We start from the raw sequence: 21,192 nt of genomic DNA, 5'->3' as shown, positions 1-21,192 counted from the left end.
ATCTAATTGTTAAGATACAAAACTTTAAAAAGGTTGGTATTAAAACTTACATAGTAGCACACAAAATGTTCAATGACAAAATTGAGGTTTGTCTGCTGCAACCACCAGAGAATAGATATTTACATTTTAAATTTACAAATGTGTGTGTAAATATTTTCGTCCAAAATGAGTGACTTCAAAAAGTTAAATCTGAGAATTTCTTTGAGAAAATTTTGTGATACACATATGCTAAATTATATTCACAAAATACAAAAAAAATTAAATAACAAAGAGCAACATACACGATTATTTCTGTATTTAAATAAATATTTTCTTAAATGCAAAACCTGAGAAATAATTTTTTTTGCCCCGTAGGTATGATAAATTTCACAGCAATGAAGAAATTAGATTTTTATTAACGAGAAAAGTATTTTAAACCCATATAGATTTTTTACGAAAATTGTCCGCAAAAAAATGACAATATATTTTAGTTCGCGGGCCACAAAAAAAAGCTTCCCAGTTGGAAACCACTGCTCTAGATCAAACTGACTTGGAAACAGAGAAGGCAAAGAATCAGCACAGAGGAGAGAACCCTTTGCTACCGAGTAATCACTCTCTGAGGTAAGAACAATGACAGACTTGGCATCGCTGAAGTATCAAAACAAAAGAATTTACATTGCAAGGAAATTTTAATAGTTTCGGTGGACAAGAATAATTTTCAAGTGAATTGGCGGAACCAGTTCAAGGTTTATTATAATTCATCTTTGATAATCAAATACTATGGAGGCTTGCAAAACTAAGAGTAATTTTCAAAAAAGCAAATGAATAGAATTGATAACAGTAAATGATACCAAATTCTGTAAATAATTTTTATTATTATTATGCCTTATTGTTAAAGTAAATAACTTGAAATACATTCAAAAACAATAACTTCCTTCCAGAGAAAAATAGAAGTAATTCGTTATTTTCACAGAAAATAACACATTTAATAGTACATAACAAATTATGTGATGTTACTCAGTTCATATCTATTGCAAATGACACCTCAAGGATGAAAATCGGAACAATATTTAATGCAGTAATGACTCAATGAGGATATTTCAGCTAATGTTTCAAAATTATGAAAATAATATAACTTTAAATGACATACACAACAGTACAATATGAAATTCTCAAATAAATAGTTTAATTGATGCAATTTAAAAATAAAAAAACTTAATTAATGTTCCACAAGTTTAATTATATCAAAACAGTTTTAAGATAAATGAACAATCAGAGTTAATTCAATTATTGGATAGATTGCTGGTATACAATGAATTTGTCTCAAGAAGAAAAAAAAGATATCTTTCTAACAAAAATGCAGAATAAACAAGAGGGCATTAATAACTTTTTAAAAAAATATATACAATAAAATAAAAGGACATTAAACAGATAAGTGAATTTTCAAAGCTTTCCTTATTTAAAAATGAATATGCAGTTGTTGGTATCAGTAAAAGGAAGAAAAAAAAGCTTTTTGTTGCTGCAATTAAACATGTTCTTTACTAATCTTAAATTAAAAAATTAGGTATAAATATCAAAATATTTGTTGTGCATAAGTTAGAATTAATTTTAATAAATTCAGTAGAAAAACTAAATGAATTTTTCAGACAAGATAAATTACTTTTCTTCTCTTCCTTTTTTTAATGAACTTATGAGGAATTGTCACAGGTTTCTTGAACAAATTCAGGGCAAGGGAATAAAATTAATGCTTGTGCCTTTAACTAAATTACAGTAGTGGTCTGTCTAGCACTAGCTATTCTTAACACTTTAAACCAGGGCATGAAATTTCAGTTCTAAATGTACTAACTAGATTAAAATTTTTGTTTGCCACTATTTCGACAAAAATGTAAACAATGTTAACAGTATGAAGAATCTATGGTGACCAAAACCATAAAAGGATGTAGAAAAATTAGAAAATATTTTTGCTAAAATTATTAATTTAAAATAAGGTTTCCATAAAGTTATAATGATTCCAATATCATCCATATAACATTAAAAGTTTAAAAATAAGGAAAATATCAGAAATATTCTCATACTTTCAAGTTAGTATACCACTGACTTTTGGGATTAAAATACAAGTTGCAAGGGTCAAATTATATTAGATGGAGGCACCTATTTAAAAAATTCTTAGCAAATTATTCTAACGAATTTTGAGTTCTGCAAAGGTTCGACAAAGTTATGCTCCAATATTAAAGAGATCTAGCATACAGCTTCAATTATGTTAACCATAGTGCTAAACTTATTTTCAACCCCTTAGCAAAATGTCGATTTGAGGGGAAATCATCACCCATGTGCAATGAAACTCAAATAGTGTCAGTATTTGAACTCGAACTGTAATGCTTTGAAAAATCTCTCAAGAGTTTGCTAGTAAATGCTAACACTGGGGAAAATGATAGTATGTATTGAAAGACAATATTTTACAAGACAAAAACTTACTCAACAACCCTAAATATTTAATCACCAATGGTTTCAGTGACCAGAGGAAATTTCGGGCCCTTGTTTTAGTGTTTTGGAATCGGTCCTTAATACATATTTTTAGAATCCTTATCAAAATAAAATCTAAAAATTAGATATATTAAGGGTCACAAAATAGTATTTAAACATGAGAAAAAAACTTTTGAATGACCACAGAGAAAAGCGAGACTAAAAACATTGCAACTAATTTGATGACCCGATGAAACTCTCTATTAAAACAGAAATCAAACAGTCTGAAAAGGATTCTAAGCATTTAAATATTAATGGTGATTATTACTAAACACTTTATGCATACACACGTGTAAAAGCTGAAATTTTCAATATTTTAAGATAACACTTTTGATATTATTTGAAACATAAGATCTTCAATACATTTGTCACTATAAATTATATTTCCTTCACTTAAAAAATTAAATTTAAAATTTTAAATCTCTTAAATTATTTTGAATTACAAAAAAATAATATAACTTCGAATAACACACACAACACTACTGAATAATAAGTATTCCTCATAAGGTATTGCTCAATACAGTTAAATCATTCAAAACTATTTACAAAGCAATGGAAAAAATAAGAATTTAACATATTTTTTGCACAATTTCATATTCTGTAATATCATTAAATGTTCTTAATTGAACAGGATAATTAGTCTAAAAAAGTTTAAATAATCTTTATTTCATCAAAAAATACGTAATGATTAAAGAACAAATACAGTAGAACCTCGAGTATCAAATGTAATCTGGACCAGACAAGCTTTGGCTAGTTTACAAATTCAGATCAGTAATAATAGAAATAAATTGCTTAATAATTTAAATTCATCAAACTCTAAAAATTGAGTTCCTTTCAATAATAATAATTAGCCATTCAATATCCTTGATATCTTTTTTGTCAAATAAGATATGAAAATATTTTACTTTTTAAACAAATATGCATCAATCAAATAACATATATTAAATAAATTTTACGTTCAACCACAAAAGCATAAGAAACAAATCTTATTTTAAAGGAATATAGAAAAAAAATATGAATATAGAATGACAAAAAAAAGGTAAGGGTAAGGTATAACTGAAAAATAAAGGGAAATGAAAAAAACTAAGCGGATGCACATAAAAATTAAAACTTAAGACTTAAATTAAACAGGATCTTTTGAATGAAAGAGATCTGAATAATCGAGAAACTACTGTTATTTTATAAAATTTTGCAAAAAGAAAAAAAAACTGAAATAAAAATTTGTCTTTTATTGTCGCATTTCTTAAAAATTGTACATTTACTTAATATAAACTTGTTACAAGCTCTCTCTCCAAAAAATTGAGGGGGAAGGGTTCCTTTAAAGTTGACTGGCTGTGCCCATAAGTAGATAACAGTGGTGATCTGTTTATTCAAGTCTCAGTAATTTATAAATCTATAAAGGCAAGTTCTAATTCACAGAAGACAACAAACAATATAGTTCGTATGATTTGTTAATGTCTACCCGTGTGTCTAAAATGCTGCATCTGTCAGTTCACTGAAAACAGCACAATCACACTTTCAACACATAAAAAAAAAGTGACCACACTGGCATGGCAACTAAACCAATAAGAGGTTTTGAGTCAGATTATAAGTTTTAGAGTAACACTCATGACTGAACGTCAGTAGAATCAGCATTTCCACCTAATGCCGCTTCACGTGAGGATTCATGGTGAATGACAAAGTTTGTCTCTGAGCTGCTATCCGCTCCATAATCTCCAGGATCTGTAGCGTGGAGTTTACTAGGTGGACTGTGAGTGCTATCATCAAATGCAGAGCCATCAGGTAGATTGGAAGAACTAGTGGCTTCTTCTACCCTGGATTGCCTGCCTTCGCTTCCTTCTTGTGCCTTCAAAGAAGTCACTCTCCAATTGAGGGCCTGGTACAACTGTTCTGTATCATTTGGTTGAGCCTTGAAAAATAGTAAAAAAATAAAATAAATGTAAAATACTTGATTTTTTTTTTAATGCATACATTGATACAAATTTAAGTTTAAAAAATTAATATACAGTTTTGAATATATAAACAGAGAGTACTGTAAAGACCGCCTATACTATACACAGTTCAATCTTTGTTTAATGGCTCTCTACTTAACGACAGTCTCCATTAAAAAATGATGTGTAGCGGCTTTGGCTTTTTATAGCAAAAAAAAATTTCCTATTTCAATTAAGCAAAGGTTGTTGCTTTTAAAATGAAAATACTCAACATTTTTAAGGATTCTATATTTATTTTTAAAACTGAAACACAAACAGAATTAAATGGCTGGCAGGACATATAAAAATCTTCCTTTACATGAGTTATGGTTTGTTTATCAGAGTTCATTAAGTTCTCTTCACTAAACATAATTTTCAAATTTATATTTTTATATACACCAAATCAAAATATGAACTGAATGAACTAATTCATTGAAAGTCCCTCAGTTTAATCAAGAAAAAAAATCTGAAAAATAGGGAAAAGAAAATAGTAAAAAAAAATAATGGTTTTCTAAAAATATCTGATTGCTAAAAATCAGGAACTAATTTTACTGTAAATATTGATTTTGCTTCATAATTGTTTATACGACAAAATCGAAATTTTTTTTTCTTCTTAGAATCGAAGTTATTCCCTTCACATTTTTTTCTTTTAACTGACTGGTCGAATCAAAATATAGTTTCACACAGTGCTTAAAGAATGTATTCTTTTCATAATTTAACATTTTTCAATGTGACTTAGATGACATTTAACAAAAAAAAAAGAAAAAACAAACAAAAAAATACAATTTTAGCAAGTTTTCAATAGCAAATAACCAAATACACAAACAAAAAATGGCAGTGAGGAAAGAAAATAAAAAATTGATAACTAGAAACGTAAATCATATTTCCCAGGTATTCTTTAGAAAATATTTTTTTAAAATAAATAAAAATAAAAATTTTTTTTACCTTTTTTAAACTCTTACAAAAAATAATACAATCGAAAATTAATTAGAATGCTTAAATAGAAAGCTTAAATCAAATAAAAAAAAACAAAGGCTAACACGATTTTATTGATTTTTTTTGCTAGAGGATTTTCACAGAAGTTTTAGCAGTTTTCAATATGGCAGAAATTGCAAAGCTGAGTCAGTGGCAAATTATTAAAGAGATAAAGAAAAAAAAAAATACACTGCAAATTGAAATTTTTGAATTATAATAAATGGAATTCATTATAGATCCAAATATGGGGAAAAAATGGAATTTTATAAGCAAATCAGAAAACCATCCACAAACATTGAACTAGTGGTTAAAAAAAATATTTAAGTCTTAATTATTCTTACCATAACAAGAAACACTTTAACGCCCTGAGGATCATAAGCTGTCAATCTGACTGTTTTTACACTTGGATGCTCAACAGACATTCCGGCCCAGACTTTAGTATTAAGCACGACTCGAAGGCTTCCTCTTGTGCGCATGACTGCAAAATAAAAATTACACAAGTTTACACTTTGAATTTTAAAAGAGAAACTAAGTCTTTAAGAATTGACAAAAGAACTATAGAATTAGCAACAAATAAAACTATACAGTTACAGTCGAACCTCGTTAACACAAAATTGAGGGGACTATTATAATTATTTCGTGTTAACCGGATTTCATCTTATCTCATACATACATTGTAAAAAAGATTTATTACATACGATTAATACCTATTATGTACTACTTCTAACAAAGGGCAGGGATGAGAGTAGTCAGAAAGTAAAAAAGAGGAAATCCAAGAATGAATATACAATATATACACAAAAATTTGACAAAAAAAGTGCAATTTTTAAACTTGCAGGGGTGATTGTGAGCCTAAGTCAAAATTCCGGAAAATTTCTTGAGTTAAAAAAAACAAAAAAACAGTTTAAATTGAAAAAAATTTAAACAAGGTTTTTTTCCTATATTTCTTAGTTTACTTAAAATATATTAAAAATTTTACACATACCTATAACATTTACACATAGCTAGGATGACCTGGAGAAGCAATTAAAATTTACAAATATGTCTTTCTTTCTTGAGTTTATGATTATAACAACTATTTACTGATAAAAAATGAATATTAATCATGAATATAAGCTTATAAAGTATCTCTCTGGCTCTCCCTTACAAACAAATAAAATAAACTGTGTTTTTAAGTTCCACCTTTGAAAATTTGATTTCAGGAAACTTCTGTGATAAATGATATTTTGAAACGTCTGGACCTTCGATCTCCGGAAACTTCCAGATCACTGTTAGCAAAAATTCCGGAAATCCGGATTTTTTCCGGAGCACAATCACCCCTGAACTTGTAAACCATGTGATTATAAATCCCGATGATTAATTTTAAAATTGTATGAATATGAATCACATGCATGATTTTAAATTGAGAGAATATGAATCCCAATATGAGGCTTTTAAATCACGGGAATATGAAACTCCATATCAAATTTTAAAAAATGCGAAAATACAAATCATGATGCGTAATTTTTAGATCACGTAAATACGAATCACGATGCATAATTTTTAAATCATGCGAATACGAATCCCAATGTCTAATTTTCAAAGCATGTATAAATAGGAAAATCGATGTTTGATATTACAACCGCAAAAACGAATCATGAAATTGGATTTTAAGCTGGCATGACAACAAATCGCTGTGTAGGGTTTTGAAAGCGCGTAAATACAAATTGTGATATTGGATTTTTAAATCTCGTAAACAAGAATCGCAATGTACGATATTTAAATCACCTGAATAAAAATCGCAACATTCCACTTTTAAATCAGGTAAATACGAAAATCGATGTTTGATAATAAAATCGAGATTTTAAAAATGCATAAATACAAAACGCGATATTGTAGTTATAAATCTTGTAAATAAGAATCATAATGTACGATGTTTAAATGGAATAAATAAGAATCGCAATGCGCAACTTTTAAATCAGGTAAATACGAAAATTAATGATTGATATTAAAATCGAGCGAATAAGAATCGAGATATTAGCAGAGTCTGGACTTGGGATTTCTAAAAGGCTTGTTTATATTTTTTTTTGTTTAGACATAATAAATAAAATGTACAAGATTAATTGAATGAACAAATAAATATTTTCACCGCAAATCCACCTCTATTTTTTTTCGTTTGCTTTCATGCCAGACAACAGGGTCACGATGTCTGAATTGTGAAAATACGAGCTATCCGGCGGAAGAATAAAAATACGGAAAATCTTATTTTCTGTGCGTAAAAGAGAAAATAGCTAAAATAAGTAAAAATACGGAAGGGATAGCAGATAGGATGCAGTTTCAATTTTCTGATCTTTGAAAATCGTAAATAAATATAATTATTTTATTTCAACAACTGAATTTTCAAAAAAAAAAAAAAAAAAAAANAAAAAAAAATGATATTTATAAATTTTTTTTTTTTTTTAAATTTTTTTTTTTTTTAAAAAATTTTTATATTTATATAAATTTTTTTTTTTTTTTTTTTTTTTAAATTTTTTTTTTTTTGAAGCGAAACTTTTAGAGAGTTATTGATAAAAAGGCTGAAATTGGAGAGGCAAAAGCGAAAAAATCTCAGCCCTGTATAAAGGTCAACCAGTTTTATCCCAAGGAAATGATTTTTAGAGAAACTTCAGAGTAAGAAATGAGGACTTCAATACTTTTGCTCCGGGGAAAATTAAATTCCTCACAAAATATTTTAACTTGGGCAAAAAAAAAATTTCAGCGGGAAGATGGAAAAATCTGAAATAAAGCAGAAATTCGCGAATCCGTGAAAGAATCACCACATCCCTGAAAGGGGTAAACAGGGCTTAATCCAGGTTTTCAATCCTAATACCTATTTTTGTGAAATTTTTTTTTCTTTTTTTGAAAATTTAGTATTGCTACAAAAAAAAAAAAAAAAAAAAAAAAAAAAAAAAAAAAAAAAAAAAAAAANAAAAAAAAAAAAAAAAAACTACATACAGTGGCGCTTACGTATTTTGGACATGTCTTTATGAAAAGTAAAATCCAAAATTTAATGTTCACGCATAAGTTTATTGAATTGATAATTATGTATTGGAACAAATAACTTATTTTTAATATATTTTCACAATGAAAATCATTTACCTAACTGTTATACTTAAATTATGTAACATTTTACAAAAAATATGCATTCCGCACACCTAAGGACAACAAAATAAATATTTCTTAATCGTTAATAAAATTAATAACAATGTAAAAAATGTAACAAAAAATAAAGATTTGGAGCTAGTATTTAGTCGGTAAGCCTTTTGTGGCAATTACTGCTTCACATCTACGAGGCATCGAATCTACTAATCTTTGACATCGCTGAGGAGGTATAGCTGCCCAGCCTTCTTTGACAAATTTTCATAAATCACCTAATTTTTTTGGTTTTTGCTGTTTCACATATTTATCCACATCTATCCACAGCATCTCGATCAGGTTGAGATCTGGTGATTGGGAAGGCCACTGCAAAACCTCAATTTTCTTGCTTGACAAGAAGGCCTTCGCAGTTTTGCTTGTGTGCTTTGGATCATTATCGGTTTGCATGATTGGTTTTCTTGAGCGAAGTTTCCTGTAATAAGGCAGAAAAACAGTCTTGATAATGACCACATACACATGCTGATCCATGATGCCTTCGATTTTGTGAATTGGACCACATCGTGAACATGTCATGGCATCCCACACCATCACCGAGCCGCCTCCACCTTTTACAGTAGATTTTGCACACCGTACATTAAATTCTTCACCGACTCGACGCCTCACATAACTTTTGCCATCTGAGCCCATTCTATTGAACTTCGATTCGTCTGTAAATATAACTCGATTCCAGTCAGCCGATGTCCAGTTTCGGTGCCTCTTTGCAAAAGCTAATCGAGCTGCTATATTCTTCTTTGACATCAACGGTTTTTTCCTACATACGCGACCCATAAGCCGAAACTCATTTAAACGCCGTTTGATGGTATTATTGCTTACGTGCATGCCTGTTAATTCAGCGAATTCGTTTCTGATGTCCGGGGCGGTTTTGTGACGATCAGCTTCAGAAATTCGATGAATAATTCAATCTTCTCGTTCGGTAGGTTTGCGAGGACGTGGTTTTCGGGATGCTTATTCAATACTTTTGGTCATTTGAATAGATTTCAATGCTCGGAAAAATGCTGTGTTTGATAATTTTAACCGCCTACCAATTTCTATAATGCTTAAACCTTCTTTTCTCCGAGTATCTATTCGACATCTCTGTTCATTGCTAACATTTTTTCCCTTACTCATAATAATGTCGAAATTTGTACTAAAAAAAAAGAAGAAAAAAATTTATATAATGTTTTAAAGCATCCAGAAGATAATGTAGTAAATTACACTTACATTGATCGATAAATTGATTGTAATCATTCAATGACTCATGATTAGACAAACTGTCTTTAAGTATAAGAAACTTAACAAAATACTATATTTTTCAAATAAACTTTTATGAAACACTTGTGAACACGAATGAATTATTTGAGGATTGAAGGTCAACTAAGGTAGAATTCGTCATTATAGATATCTTGATTAAAACATAATATTCAACCAAAATAATGACACATTTATTTTGAAATCACAGTCCTTAAGTACGTGAGCGCAACTGTATGTATACAAAAAGTACAATACTGTAAAAAACATGCACATATTGCGCAAGGAATTGCTTATAAGACAGCCTGCAGATTAATTCCATTTATTAATTCAATGTAAATTATACAGCCAGCCAGCATAGAAATTACGGAATTTACTAAACAGATTAATATTAACGTTAAAAATTAGATTTATATAAAGTTTAAAATTTTTTTTTAACTTATTTACTAATAAAATTTACTGAACCTATTATGATTAAGAAATTATTATTTTGATATTGTGTTTAACTTTTACTTTTGAATTAATGGTTGAAAAAATAATAGAAATACAGAATACATAGATAAAATTATATCAATGACAGAGATATTTTGCGATTTTCAGTATTTTTAAAGATAGTAATTATGTTTTGAGCCTGTTCATCAGATAATAATTTGGATCCATTGAAAATTATGTTCAGATGACAATTTAAATACTTCTGTGAAATGCTGCATCTGAGTTTGGTACAGACTAAATTCATCTAAGAAAATAATCTTTCCACAGATGCTGCAGAGGAAGGAACAATCACACGTAAAGTTAACAGTCTCATTAAATTAGGAAAATCATTCCACACTGTAGCTTCTCTTTCCATAATTGATATTAAATCTGATGGTGTAATTTTGTGTCCCATACACACTTTAGCTTCATCTTTTTCATTTTTCCTAATCAACAACTTGGCTGCTTCTAATTTTTCTATATCAGAGGTTAATTTTGATTCTTGCATTTCTAATTCAAATTTAATAAGTTCTTCTTTTGCTGATATTTCTTGAATAAATGGTGCAGACTCTGTTGTTTGTCCTTGAAAATGATTAGTTTGCTTTTGACCATAGAACAACATTAAATCTGAAAAATTTTTTTTTTCATTTAATTCTGCTTGATAGACAGCTTTTCTTTCATGGTCTTGGACAAAAACGTCAAATGCAGCCAAGGGAGACTTGTCGCTTACTTCAAATGCAATTTTCATCTCATTTTAAAAATCATCTGGAAATGGATAGATAAAATTGTTCTCAAAATCTTTAAATATTTTATGCAAATCACTTTTTTTGTTCTTACGAAGCTTGCGGTTTAAACAAGCTGCTTGCAGTAGCTGCTAAATTTATAAGTCCTAAAAAATTCTCTTTTCTATTAGGAACTTTAAATCTGGCTAATAAGCCTAGTTGCTCTCTTTGTGCCATGCTTTCATCTGAAAACAAAGCACCTTTAATTGTGATAACATACTTTCTTCGATGTATTCGGAAATACATTCTAAAAGATTTTGTACAGAAACTCGTGATAAATATGTTGCATTTTTTGCACAAGTTTCTAAGTGTCTCCTAATGTCTGTATCTTGAAGATCATTGCCCCAAAATTGTATTAAACTCTCAAAATTTTCTAAAACAGCCCAAGAGTACCATAAAGTTTAAAACTTTAACAAATTTCTTCATTACAATGTTATTTTTCTCTTTATCATTTCCAGCTCCTTTCTGAATTTGCTCCGAAACATTGAATTTTTTAACTGAATTGATACTGTTAGTAGCATTAATATGCATTCTACTGTCTTCATGTTCCATCATGCATCTAGTTGGATGTCCAAAAAAATTTACCCCTTCAGTTATCCAAGGTCCTTTATTATTTATAACAGAGCGCACTCTGCATAAAAACCATTCAGCTGAAGGACTATAGTAAATCCATTCTTTACATTTTTCATACTTTGTGACATTGGTTAATTTATTTTCCTTATCGATGTTTTCAGGCTTTTTGCTACTGACTGCAGGAATATTAACATTTGGTATTTTTTCAATAACATCTTTGTCAGTAAGTAAAATTTATTTGGCGATGAAATTAACTTCGCTTTCGTGTTCGACACTTTCCTCTATCTCAGGAACAGCATCGTTTTTTTCTGTAACAAAACTTGAATTGTTTTGCTCTTTAATTATTGGTTCCGTAGCATTTTTAATACACTGTGCCTCGTTATCAACTGTGACGGTTTTTCAGACTGAAAAAATGTTTTAATCGATTTTGTTCCTATACTACCGATCGTGCGTAAACGCTTCATATAATTATTGCTATTCCGTGAGCCACCTACTCCACTTAAATTCCTTCCTTGCTTCATTATAAATATTCATAAATCTTGTTACAAAATACAAACAGAACACATTTTACGCTAAATCATAACAAAAACACTTGTCGTCTGGGAAAATGAGTTGAGTTGTTTACGCGCTAGCTCAATTTAGTGGGTTGCCTAGTATAAAAACTTCGCCGCTCACTCCGATTGAATAGCGTACTTAGGAGAAGTGACGTCAACATATCAAGCCTGTTTTCGAGCTAGTGAGTTTGCGTGGAAGGTCGCCCGACGCTGAACTTCGCCGTACGATACGGGGTTCACAGTGAATCCACTTTTCAGTGAACTGCTCAGAAAACTATTCAGTACTTTAATTCCTTTGAACTTTTTTTTATTTTAGTGAAGATGCGTTTTTTTTTTCGAAGTTTGTTGAAATACTGATTTATTTACTTTTAAATTCTGTGAAGGTACAGATTTTTTTTTTTTAATTTTGTGAAGGTACCGAAAAATGGTACCAAAATCGACCTGGATTAAGCACCGGGGAAAATAGAAATAGTATTCCTTAAAATGAATAATTGGCACTTAATTCACATGCTTATTATCTTTGCTGTGTCCAGTTCCTTTCCTGTTAAGTGATAATTAGCTTGAAAATTTCCTGTCAAGCATTTGAAACACAATTATCATTGATTGCTGACTCCCGGGACCAAAATGTGTTTTATGTAAAGCAATATTTTACGTTAAGGGATTTCATGTTAATGAGGTTCAACTGTATTACATTTAAGAGAAACAATTCTTTCCTGACTTTGTGAAAGAAATTGAATAAGGTTGTGCAATAGGACATTCTAAAAAAGTTTTTTCTGCTAAGAGATTGCTTATAATTTAATTATTAACCTATGTGGTTCTTTTTTATAAAAAGTTAAACTACTTATATAACAAGCATACACAGTGGTGGCCAAAAGTGTGGGCATTTTTTTAAAGTTTCATGTTTTTCAACTTTGTGTGCGTGTAGAATATATTAATTTTTACTAAAATATAAACATTTATACATTAAATTGAAGGTAATTTAATGTAGAATTTAATAATAAATACTGTATTACAATATCTGTATTACAAAAAAAGTTATGCAACTAATAGTAAGATCTATCTCAGATTTGCATTTTTTTAAAGTGATACTTACACAATCAATACTTCGTAGGATAACCCTTATTTTTTAAGACAGCTTCACAGCGTCTTTTCATTGAGTGAACGAGTGTTTGGAGTTCATCTTTTGCAATCACATGATACCAAGAATCAATTATAGCTTTAATAAGTCGTCTTTTATTGGATGGAAGTTTTTTTCGTACAAGAATTTTCAAACGTCACCACAAATTTTCTATTGGATTGAGATCAGGGCTGTTTCTTGGCCTTGGTAATATATCTATGCCTTTATTTTGATACCATGCTTTGTATACTTTTGCTGTGTGGCATGGAGCTGAATCCTGCTGAAAAATAAATGGTGCATTGTTGGGGAAGATATCCCTGATGGAAGGTATCAATTTTGGTTTCAGGACAGTTTCGATGCATTTTTTGGCATTCAGGATGCCATCAATCACTTGAATTCGGCCCACACCATCTGCAGACATACATGCCCAAATCATGACATTTGTTGGGTTTTTTGTAGTTGCTTCAATGCAATCAGGATGAAGTGCTTCACCTACTCTATGTCTTACGTATTTTCTACCATCACTATCAAAGAGCGATATTTTACTCTCATCGCTCCAGATTACTTGCTTCCATTAATTTTCTGACCATTTAATGTGTTCTTTTGCCCACTTTTTTTCGAGTTGCTTTTGATTTACATATGGTTTTTTCCTTGGAATTCTAGCTTGTAGTCTAAATCCTGATAACATTCTTTGTATTGCTCTTGAACTTACTGCAATACCCGCTGCATTCATTTCACATGTAATGGCATCTGATGAAATTTTCCTATCTTGAAGGCATAGTCGTTTAATTTTTCTATCAGCAGTAGCACTTGTGCATTTTTTTTGGCCTGATTTGGCTTCATTATCCACTGATTTCGTTTTTTCATAACGTATACAGAACTTTCGTACACCAGAACAAGTCACTGAACCACCAACTTGTCTTACAATTTCAGCATAAAAGAGGCCATTTTCTCTCATTATGACAATTCGGCTTCTTTTCGTAGATGTCCAAGTAGTTCTTTAACATTGTTTAAAATTAGTTTAATTTAAAAAAAAAGGACTTTAAATATTCAAAAACAGCAATACTCTATTTAATTGTACTAGTATGCATCAATCCGCAAAATATTTCCACAACAATAACTCTTTTACCATCCAAATAACCTAAACTATAGTTACAGACATTTGATTGGTCCTAAGAACAGTGTTTGTGATTGGCTTGTACGCTTTTATTACAAAACACGTCTTTATTCAAAACGATTTGTGTTTGTTTGTTCTACTAAAATGAGCATAACTTTTTTTGTAATACAGATATTTTAATTCTGCTTTTGCTATTAAATTCTACATTAAATTACCTTCAATTTGATATATAAACGTTTGTATTTAAGTGAAAATTAATATATTCAACAAGCACATAAAGTTGAAAAACATGAAACTTTCAAAAACTGTCCACACTTTTGGCCAACACTGTATGTATGTGTGTAGGTTGAGTAACTCCAAGCATTGTTAATATGAAATTATAAAAGTTATTAGTTGAAAATGCAATTACTATTTTATTACCAGAACAGGCAACATATCGTTAAAAACAGGATCAACACAATACTCTCTTTAAAGGAAGCACTTTTTTTAAAAAAACATTACAATACTAACATAGTTTTAAAAAAATGTGGAATAAGCACAAATAAAGTCACATGATCAGAAATGCAATTGTTTTGTTACCATAAAACGCCAGTTTCTTCAGTGTTAAAACACAGGCAAGTGAAATTTTCAAATATATTTACTCCAAGTCAAATTTACTCTGTTTTCAATGTAACTTGTTTGTAGTTTTTTTTGCATTCCAGGGATGAGAGTAGTCAGAAAGTAAAAAAGAGGAAATCCAAAAAACAAAAAAGAAGAAGAAAAAAAAAGAAAAAAAAAAAAATATATATATATATATATATATAAACAAAAATTTGACAAAAAAGTGCGATTTTTAAACTTGTAAACCATGTGAATATAAATCCCGATATGAGACTTTTAAATCACGTAAATATGAAACTCTACATCGAATTTAAAAAATGCGAAAATACAAATCATGATTTTTTAATTTTTTGATCACGATGCATAATTTTTAAATCGCGCGATATTACAACCACAAAAACGAATCACGATATTGGATTTTAAGCTCACGTGAATACGAATTGCTACATAGGGCTTTAAAAGCTCGTAAATACAAATCGCGATATTGATTTTTTAAATCTCGTAAGTAAGAATCGCACTGTACAATATTTAAATCGCCTGAATAAGAATCGCAACGTTCAACTTTTAAATCAGGTAAATACGAAAATCGAGATTTGATAATAAAATCGAGATTTTAAAAATGCATAAATACAAAACACGATATTGGATTTTTAAATGTCGTAAATAAGAATCATAATATACGATATTTAAATAGCGTAAATAAGAATCGCAATGTGCAACTTTTAAATCAGGTAAATACGAAAATCGATGATTGATATTAAAATCGCGTGAATAAAAATCGAGATCTGAATTACGAAAATACGAGCTATCCAGCCGACGGATAAAAAATACGGAAAATCTTATTTTCTGTGCGTGAAATCGGAGAAAATAGCTAAAATAAGTAAAAATGCGGAAGGGTTAGCAGCTAGGGCGTAGATTGAATTTTCTGTTTATCTTTGAAAATCGTAAATAAATATAATTATTTTACTTCAATGACTGAATTTAAAAAAAAAAACAGGATATTTATTTAAAAAAACGAAACTTTTAGAGAATAGGAGTTTTTGATAAAAAGGCTGAAATTCGAGAGACAAAAAAAATCTCATCCCTGTATAAAGGTCAACCAGTTTTATCCCAAGGAAATGATTTTTAGAGAAACTTCAGACAGAGGAAAAGGGACTTCAACAATTTCCCTCCGCGAAAAATTAAATTCCTCATCAAACATTTTAACTTGGGCAAAAAAAATTTCAGCGGAAATTAGCGGGAAAAATCTGAAAAAAAGCGGAAATCCGCGGAAGAATCTCATCCCTGGCATTCTCTCATTCATTGTATGTTTCAAAACAGAAGAAGGAGCTTCATTAAAATATAAAAACATAGCGTTTTATGGGACATATTGTATGGCTCTTTCTACATTCTTTCAAATTTATTCATATGAACCACAAAATTAACATCACTTTATTTGGATATTCTAATTGTATTTCAATAATCCAAATGGAGTCAAAATATTTGGAATTAGAAAAAAGAAATCTATAAAAAAAATATTTTTTATTAGAATTAAAAGCAATGTTGAAGAATATGAACAAATCCTTTTACAAAAAAAAATTAAATTAACGAGCAAGAATGATCTCTAGATACTAGACAATGGAAAAGAGTAACATTAAAAGAGTGCATGAACCTTTAGTCACATACTAATAAGCATATTATTTATTTACAAAAATTTTAGAAGTTGACATAAAAAAAATTTTTAGAATCATTATTTTTTACTAAAAAAAAAAAATACCTGCGGTACATTTTTTAACAGAATAAACTTTTCTTAAATTTGCAAAAATGTTCATTACTTACCCACTCTGGAATGAAGAGAGCCATTACACTCTCTGTCATTGAGACGTAATATGCCTCGTCCTCTTTCCAACCAGTTCATTCCAATTTTGTCAAATGCAAACAATTTGCAGTTTATCTATAACAAATTCATACTAAGTGAATGAAGAGAGAAAAAATATTTTCTTAAACTTCAAACAATTAAAGGAACTCTTTAAATCATTTTATTTACAACTAAATATTCAAAAGAATCTGAATCTCGTCTATATTACATAAACATGCAGTTCAAGAGCAGAACTATATAATGTATCATTCATCAAATTTCAATTTTAAACTCTAACAATATGTTTTAATGCCATTTGTGAACAAAATAACAATTATATGTGTGCTTATTTTGATGAAAAAATTTATATAAATATTTAATCTGTTGGTTATAAATGCTTTCATTTTAACCAAAATATTTGATGTCAAATTGTCATAAACTGTTGCAATTTCAAGAATCCATTCGTCCCCTTCTAAGTGTCATATCAATCATGTGTTGACCAACCCAGAGAAAATACTAAAAATGAATACATTTGTTTATAATGATTTTGCATATTTGTGACATGTAAATTCAATAAATTTTTAGCAACTTTCCAAATACCTTGCCAAACCAAAAAAAGAAAAGAAAAAAAGATTACAATGATATGTACAAGTTTATTTTAGATCAAATACTGAGTTTATTACTAACCCCTTAATTACAAAATTAAGAGAAAAATTTAATTTCATTTAAACTATAGATCTACACAGAGAAATAATTCTTTCATCATAAAACTTATTCATTTCTCTGTTTCAGTAAATGGTATCATTAGAAGCATGTTAAAACTTCCTTATTTCAGATTATCTTTTTAAATATTAAGCATTAAAATAAATTTTTCTTGAATTTTAAATAGCTATAAAACAAAAGGCGTTTAATAAAAATGGAATGTTTAACCGCTTACCTGCAAGACGTTAGATTCTTCCTCTTCCCCTGTAATAACAGCTACTTCTTCAAATTTCCTCTTGACTTGTTTCGATTCATATTCCTTAGCAGATTCTGATAAACTTTTTAATTTCTCTAAATTAGAAAAAGTATTTATTATAAACTATAAATTAAATTATAAGTACACATAATAAATGAAAAACATTTTTTAATTACATCTATGACCTAGATAACTTTGATACACACTGAACAATCCAAAAAAATATCTTTTAATCAAATTTTATATAGCATTATTCTGTTTAGACATTTTCAAAATATATAAATGTATCATTTAAAATGAAAAGCAAACCTTCTTGGTTTTGTTGTTCCATTTTTTCTAACTCTTCTTTTTTCAATGCAGCTTCTTCAAAAGTAATGTTGTGGGCATCAGAAGGAGAAGCAGGAGATTCTAAAACTGCCTCATAATTCTAAAATATATATATACATTAATATTTCAGATAATGACTCTATAAAATAATCAGTAGAATTGGGAAACCTGCACTGGTGTGATTTAAAAGCGAAAATAAGTTTGAATCTACATAAAGCAAATGTATCAGATAAAACTTGATGGAACATTTTACAACAAAAATTCCATAATCTTCATAGGCAGGCTTCATAGTGAGTTAATGAAAAAATAGGATAAAAGCGGGATATTATTTGGAAAAGAAGACACAAAATAGAGTACTTTTAAAAATGACAAACTAAAAAAAAAGTATAATTTGATCTACCTAAAGAATAATAAAACAGGCAACTTTTAATTTCAGAATGAATTTAACACTGAACAACTCATAATAGTTTGAGATCAATATACGTGTAAAAAAATTTATAACAGGAATGCATTAAAAAAAAAAAAAAAGCTAGTATCGATTAGACGATATTCTCTCGTGTCATAATTGATCAAAATTCTTAATAAAGCTTAAGACTTCCGAACTTTCGAGGCTTTAGACAAACCCAAAACAATGCCGCTTAATATTGATATTCAAAAGTAATTTAGTGGGCGAACTCAACATTTGAAAATTCTATAACATGTTTACTGCATTGTTGATTGGAATCTTTAAAATTGGATGAATGAGATTAACCAATTACTGTAAAAGTATTAAACTGTAAGATTTACTACAACAGTTGCTGAATATGACCCTTGAACTCATCACTTCAAAAGTTTGATAACATAAAGTTTATTTTTTCATAAAATTACTGAATTTTAAAACATATGGCTATTTGATGGAATAATTAGTGGATGGTCCCAAAGTTTGAATTACTGAATTTTGAGATTTTAACTAGCATTAATAATTAAAATAAGAATGCTTGGGGGACTAAAAACAGGAAGTTCCACATTTGGTTGACCCCCAATTGGAACATCTGCTCCTGCACCTCAAAGCCTAAGGTTAAAGTCAAGGAAATTGAGAAGGGCTCCATAGACTTTGACCTTCCATAAGCTGTCCTGCCATTGAGTTTAGTTCAAGAATTAAAAATTCAAATCTTTTTATTCTTCAAATCAATTAGTCGAAACCGTGGTGGTTCGAGTGATAGAGCGCTCGTTTCCTAATGAGGTGACCCGGGTTCGAAATCCAGTGATGGCTGGTCGATACGAATTTTGCACGACCTCTGTACAGATGTAAAATATCCTCACGGATCACAAGTTTGAGTCCCTTCGCTGTCGGGCTAACCTTTGGAGGATTTCCTAGCTTTTCTCCTCATGTAACACAAATGTGGGTAAGTTTCATCAAAAAGAAATCCACAACGATGACCAATTTCTCCCCCAATACTTGCTCCAGGAGTTACCTTGTCTTCTTGATTGGGATCAAAATTACAAGGCAACAGAGTTGAACATTAGTAGTCTGTTGTCAGTCAAAATTGGGTTGACTGTTCAACAACATGCTTATAAAATAAAAATCAATGATCCCCGTTTGTATTTAATGAAAATGGAATGTTCTTCAGATACACAAAAATCAGGAAAATTAGAATAAAAAACGGAAGAAATATTTTTCATCAGGACAGCTATGAACCCTGCAAATGACACACCAGCAAAGTTCGAAGAGCATTCTTTAAGAGTTCGTGTTAATTCAGCTACAATATATATATATATATATAATATATATATATATATGCCTGTTCATGGATTTTGTAGAGTTAAATTGTATTGCAAACCCTAGAAACTAGCTTAAATGAGTTTGATTTTTTGGAGCAATTATGTTTAATAATTTTACAATCAACATGCTGATCAGTTTTGCTGAATCCTTTATTAATTGAAAAACTTTATGCTGAAATCTATGACATTAATTTTAAACAAATCTAAATTTTCCTGAAAAAATTCATAAAAAATATTAATTTTTGACATTAATAATGAAAAAATGGGGAGACAAAAGGAACAAAATTGTTAAATAAAGACCATTAAGAAAAAGTGACCTAATGGCAGCCCTAACTCACCAATTTAACTTGAAATTTACTTTTGATCAGCAAATTTATTTTAAGGATTTCGACATTTAAGCATGCACAAATTATGAACTAGATTAATAACAAAAGTATAAAACAAAGTAAGCCATACACACCAACACTCTTTCATGAAGATTCTGCCCAAATATAAAACCACCATTAGAAGTTGACCTACAAAAATATTAAAAAAATTTTAAGTTAATGTTATCTGAAGTTTTTAAAATAAACTCAATTAAGCAAAAAAATTATAACTAGTCACATAATCGTATCCACTCTGACACAATTATGTAAATGCATGTTGGCAAACTTTTCAAGTTCTTTAGCCAATCTGAAGAAAATATTACAATAATTCTGTGTTATCATTCATTCCATTTGAATTGCTATTATTAACTAAGTAAAATATCTTTCGGGGATTAAAATAATTATATTTGCTGATAACTATTTTCAAAGACAGAATAAGAAAAAAGGGATTTTTATACCTTAAAATTCAAAAATCAGAATGTGTGGAGGGCTGTGTTTTGAAGTACAATGCATGAAGAAAAAAAAAGTTTATTTTTACTATTTTTTCGTACTAATAATTTAATCTTCATACTTTAGAATTCAATCTTAAAGTTTAGAGAGGGGGAACATTTGACCAATTTTGCACAAATTTTGTATTTTGCTATTTAAAGTTGCATTTTTAAAAATGATGCAAAAAATTTTACACCTTTATAATTCAAACTTTTCCTCAACTACTATTTAAAAAAAAATGATACAAAATAATAAGTATTAACTATAAGTTGCTTGCATGGAATTATTTTTGGATAAACGAATTTATAATTGTGCGTAAAAAATTTTCAATTTGCTTCTCCAGATATAGTGAAATACACAAAAGTAAAATTAACATTAAGGCCGTTCGCTCGC

At 29.2% G+C, this 21,192-nt stretch overlaps 1 protein-coding gene across 14 annotated transcripts in view; it reads right to left on the bottom strand.

Moving 5' to 3' along the window:
- Positions 1-834: 834 nt before the first annotated feature.
- The window catches only part of LOC107448748 (ran-binding protein 3), a 45,336-nt gene continuing 24,978 nt past the window's right edge, over positions 835-21,192 (bottom strand). For all 14 annotated transcript variants that reach the window (XM_071184767.1, XM_071184781.1, XM_071184759.1 and 11 more), the window contains 6 exons: positions 20,406-20,460; positions 18,167-18,284; positions 17,837-17,952; positions 16,881-16,995; positions 5,789-5,925; positions 835-4,411 (listed from right to left, as the gene is read on the bottom strand). In XM_071184767.1, the coding sequence (XP_071040868.1) occupies positions 4,109-4,411; positions 5,789-5,925; positions 16,881-16,995; positions 17,837-17,952; positions 18,167-18,284; positions 20,406-20,460 (844 nt within the window). In that variant the 3' untranslated portion in view covers positions 835-4,108. The remainder of the gene's footprint in view (positions 4,412-5,788; positions 5,926-16,880; positions 16,996-17,836; positions 17,953-18,166; positions 18,285-20,405; positions 20,461-21,192) is intronic.

The sequence above is a fragment of the Parasteatoda tepidariorum genome, chromosome 1 (genome assembly GCF_043381705.1).
Source record: "Parasteatoda tepidariorum isolate YZ-2023 chromosome 1, CAS_Ptep_4.0, whole genome shotgun sequence".
NCBI classification, from domain to species: domain Eukaryota; kingdom Metazoa; phylum Arthropoda; class Arachnida; order Araneae; family Theridiidae; genus Parasteatoda; species Parasteatoda tepidariorum.
The sequence above is the reverse complement of the archived record's forward strand: the minus strand, read 5'-3'. Positions and strand labels throughout refer to the sequence as shown.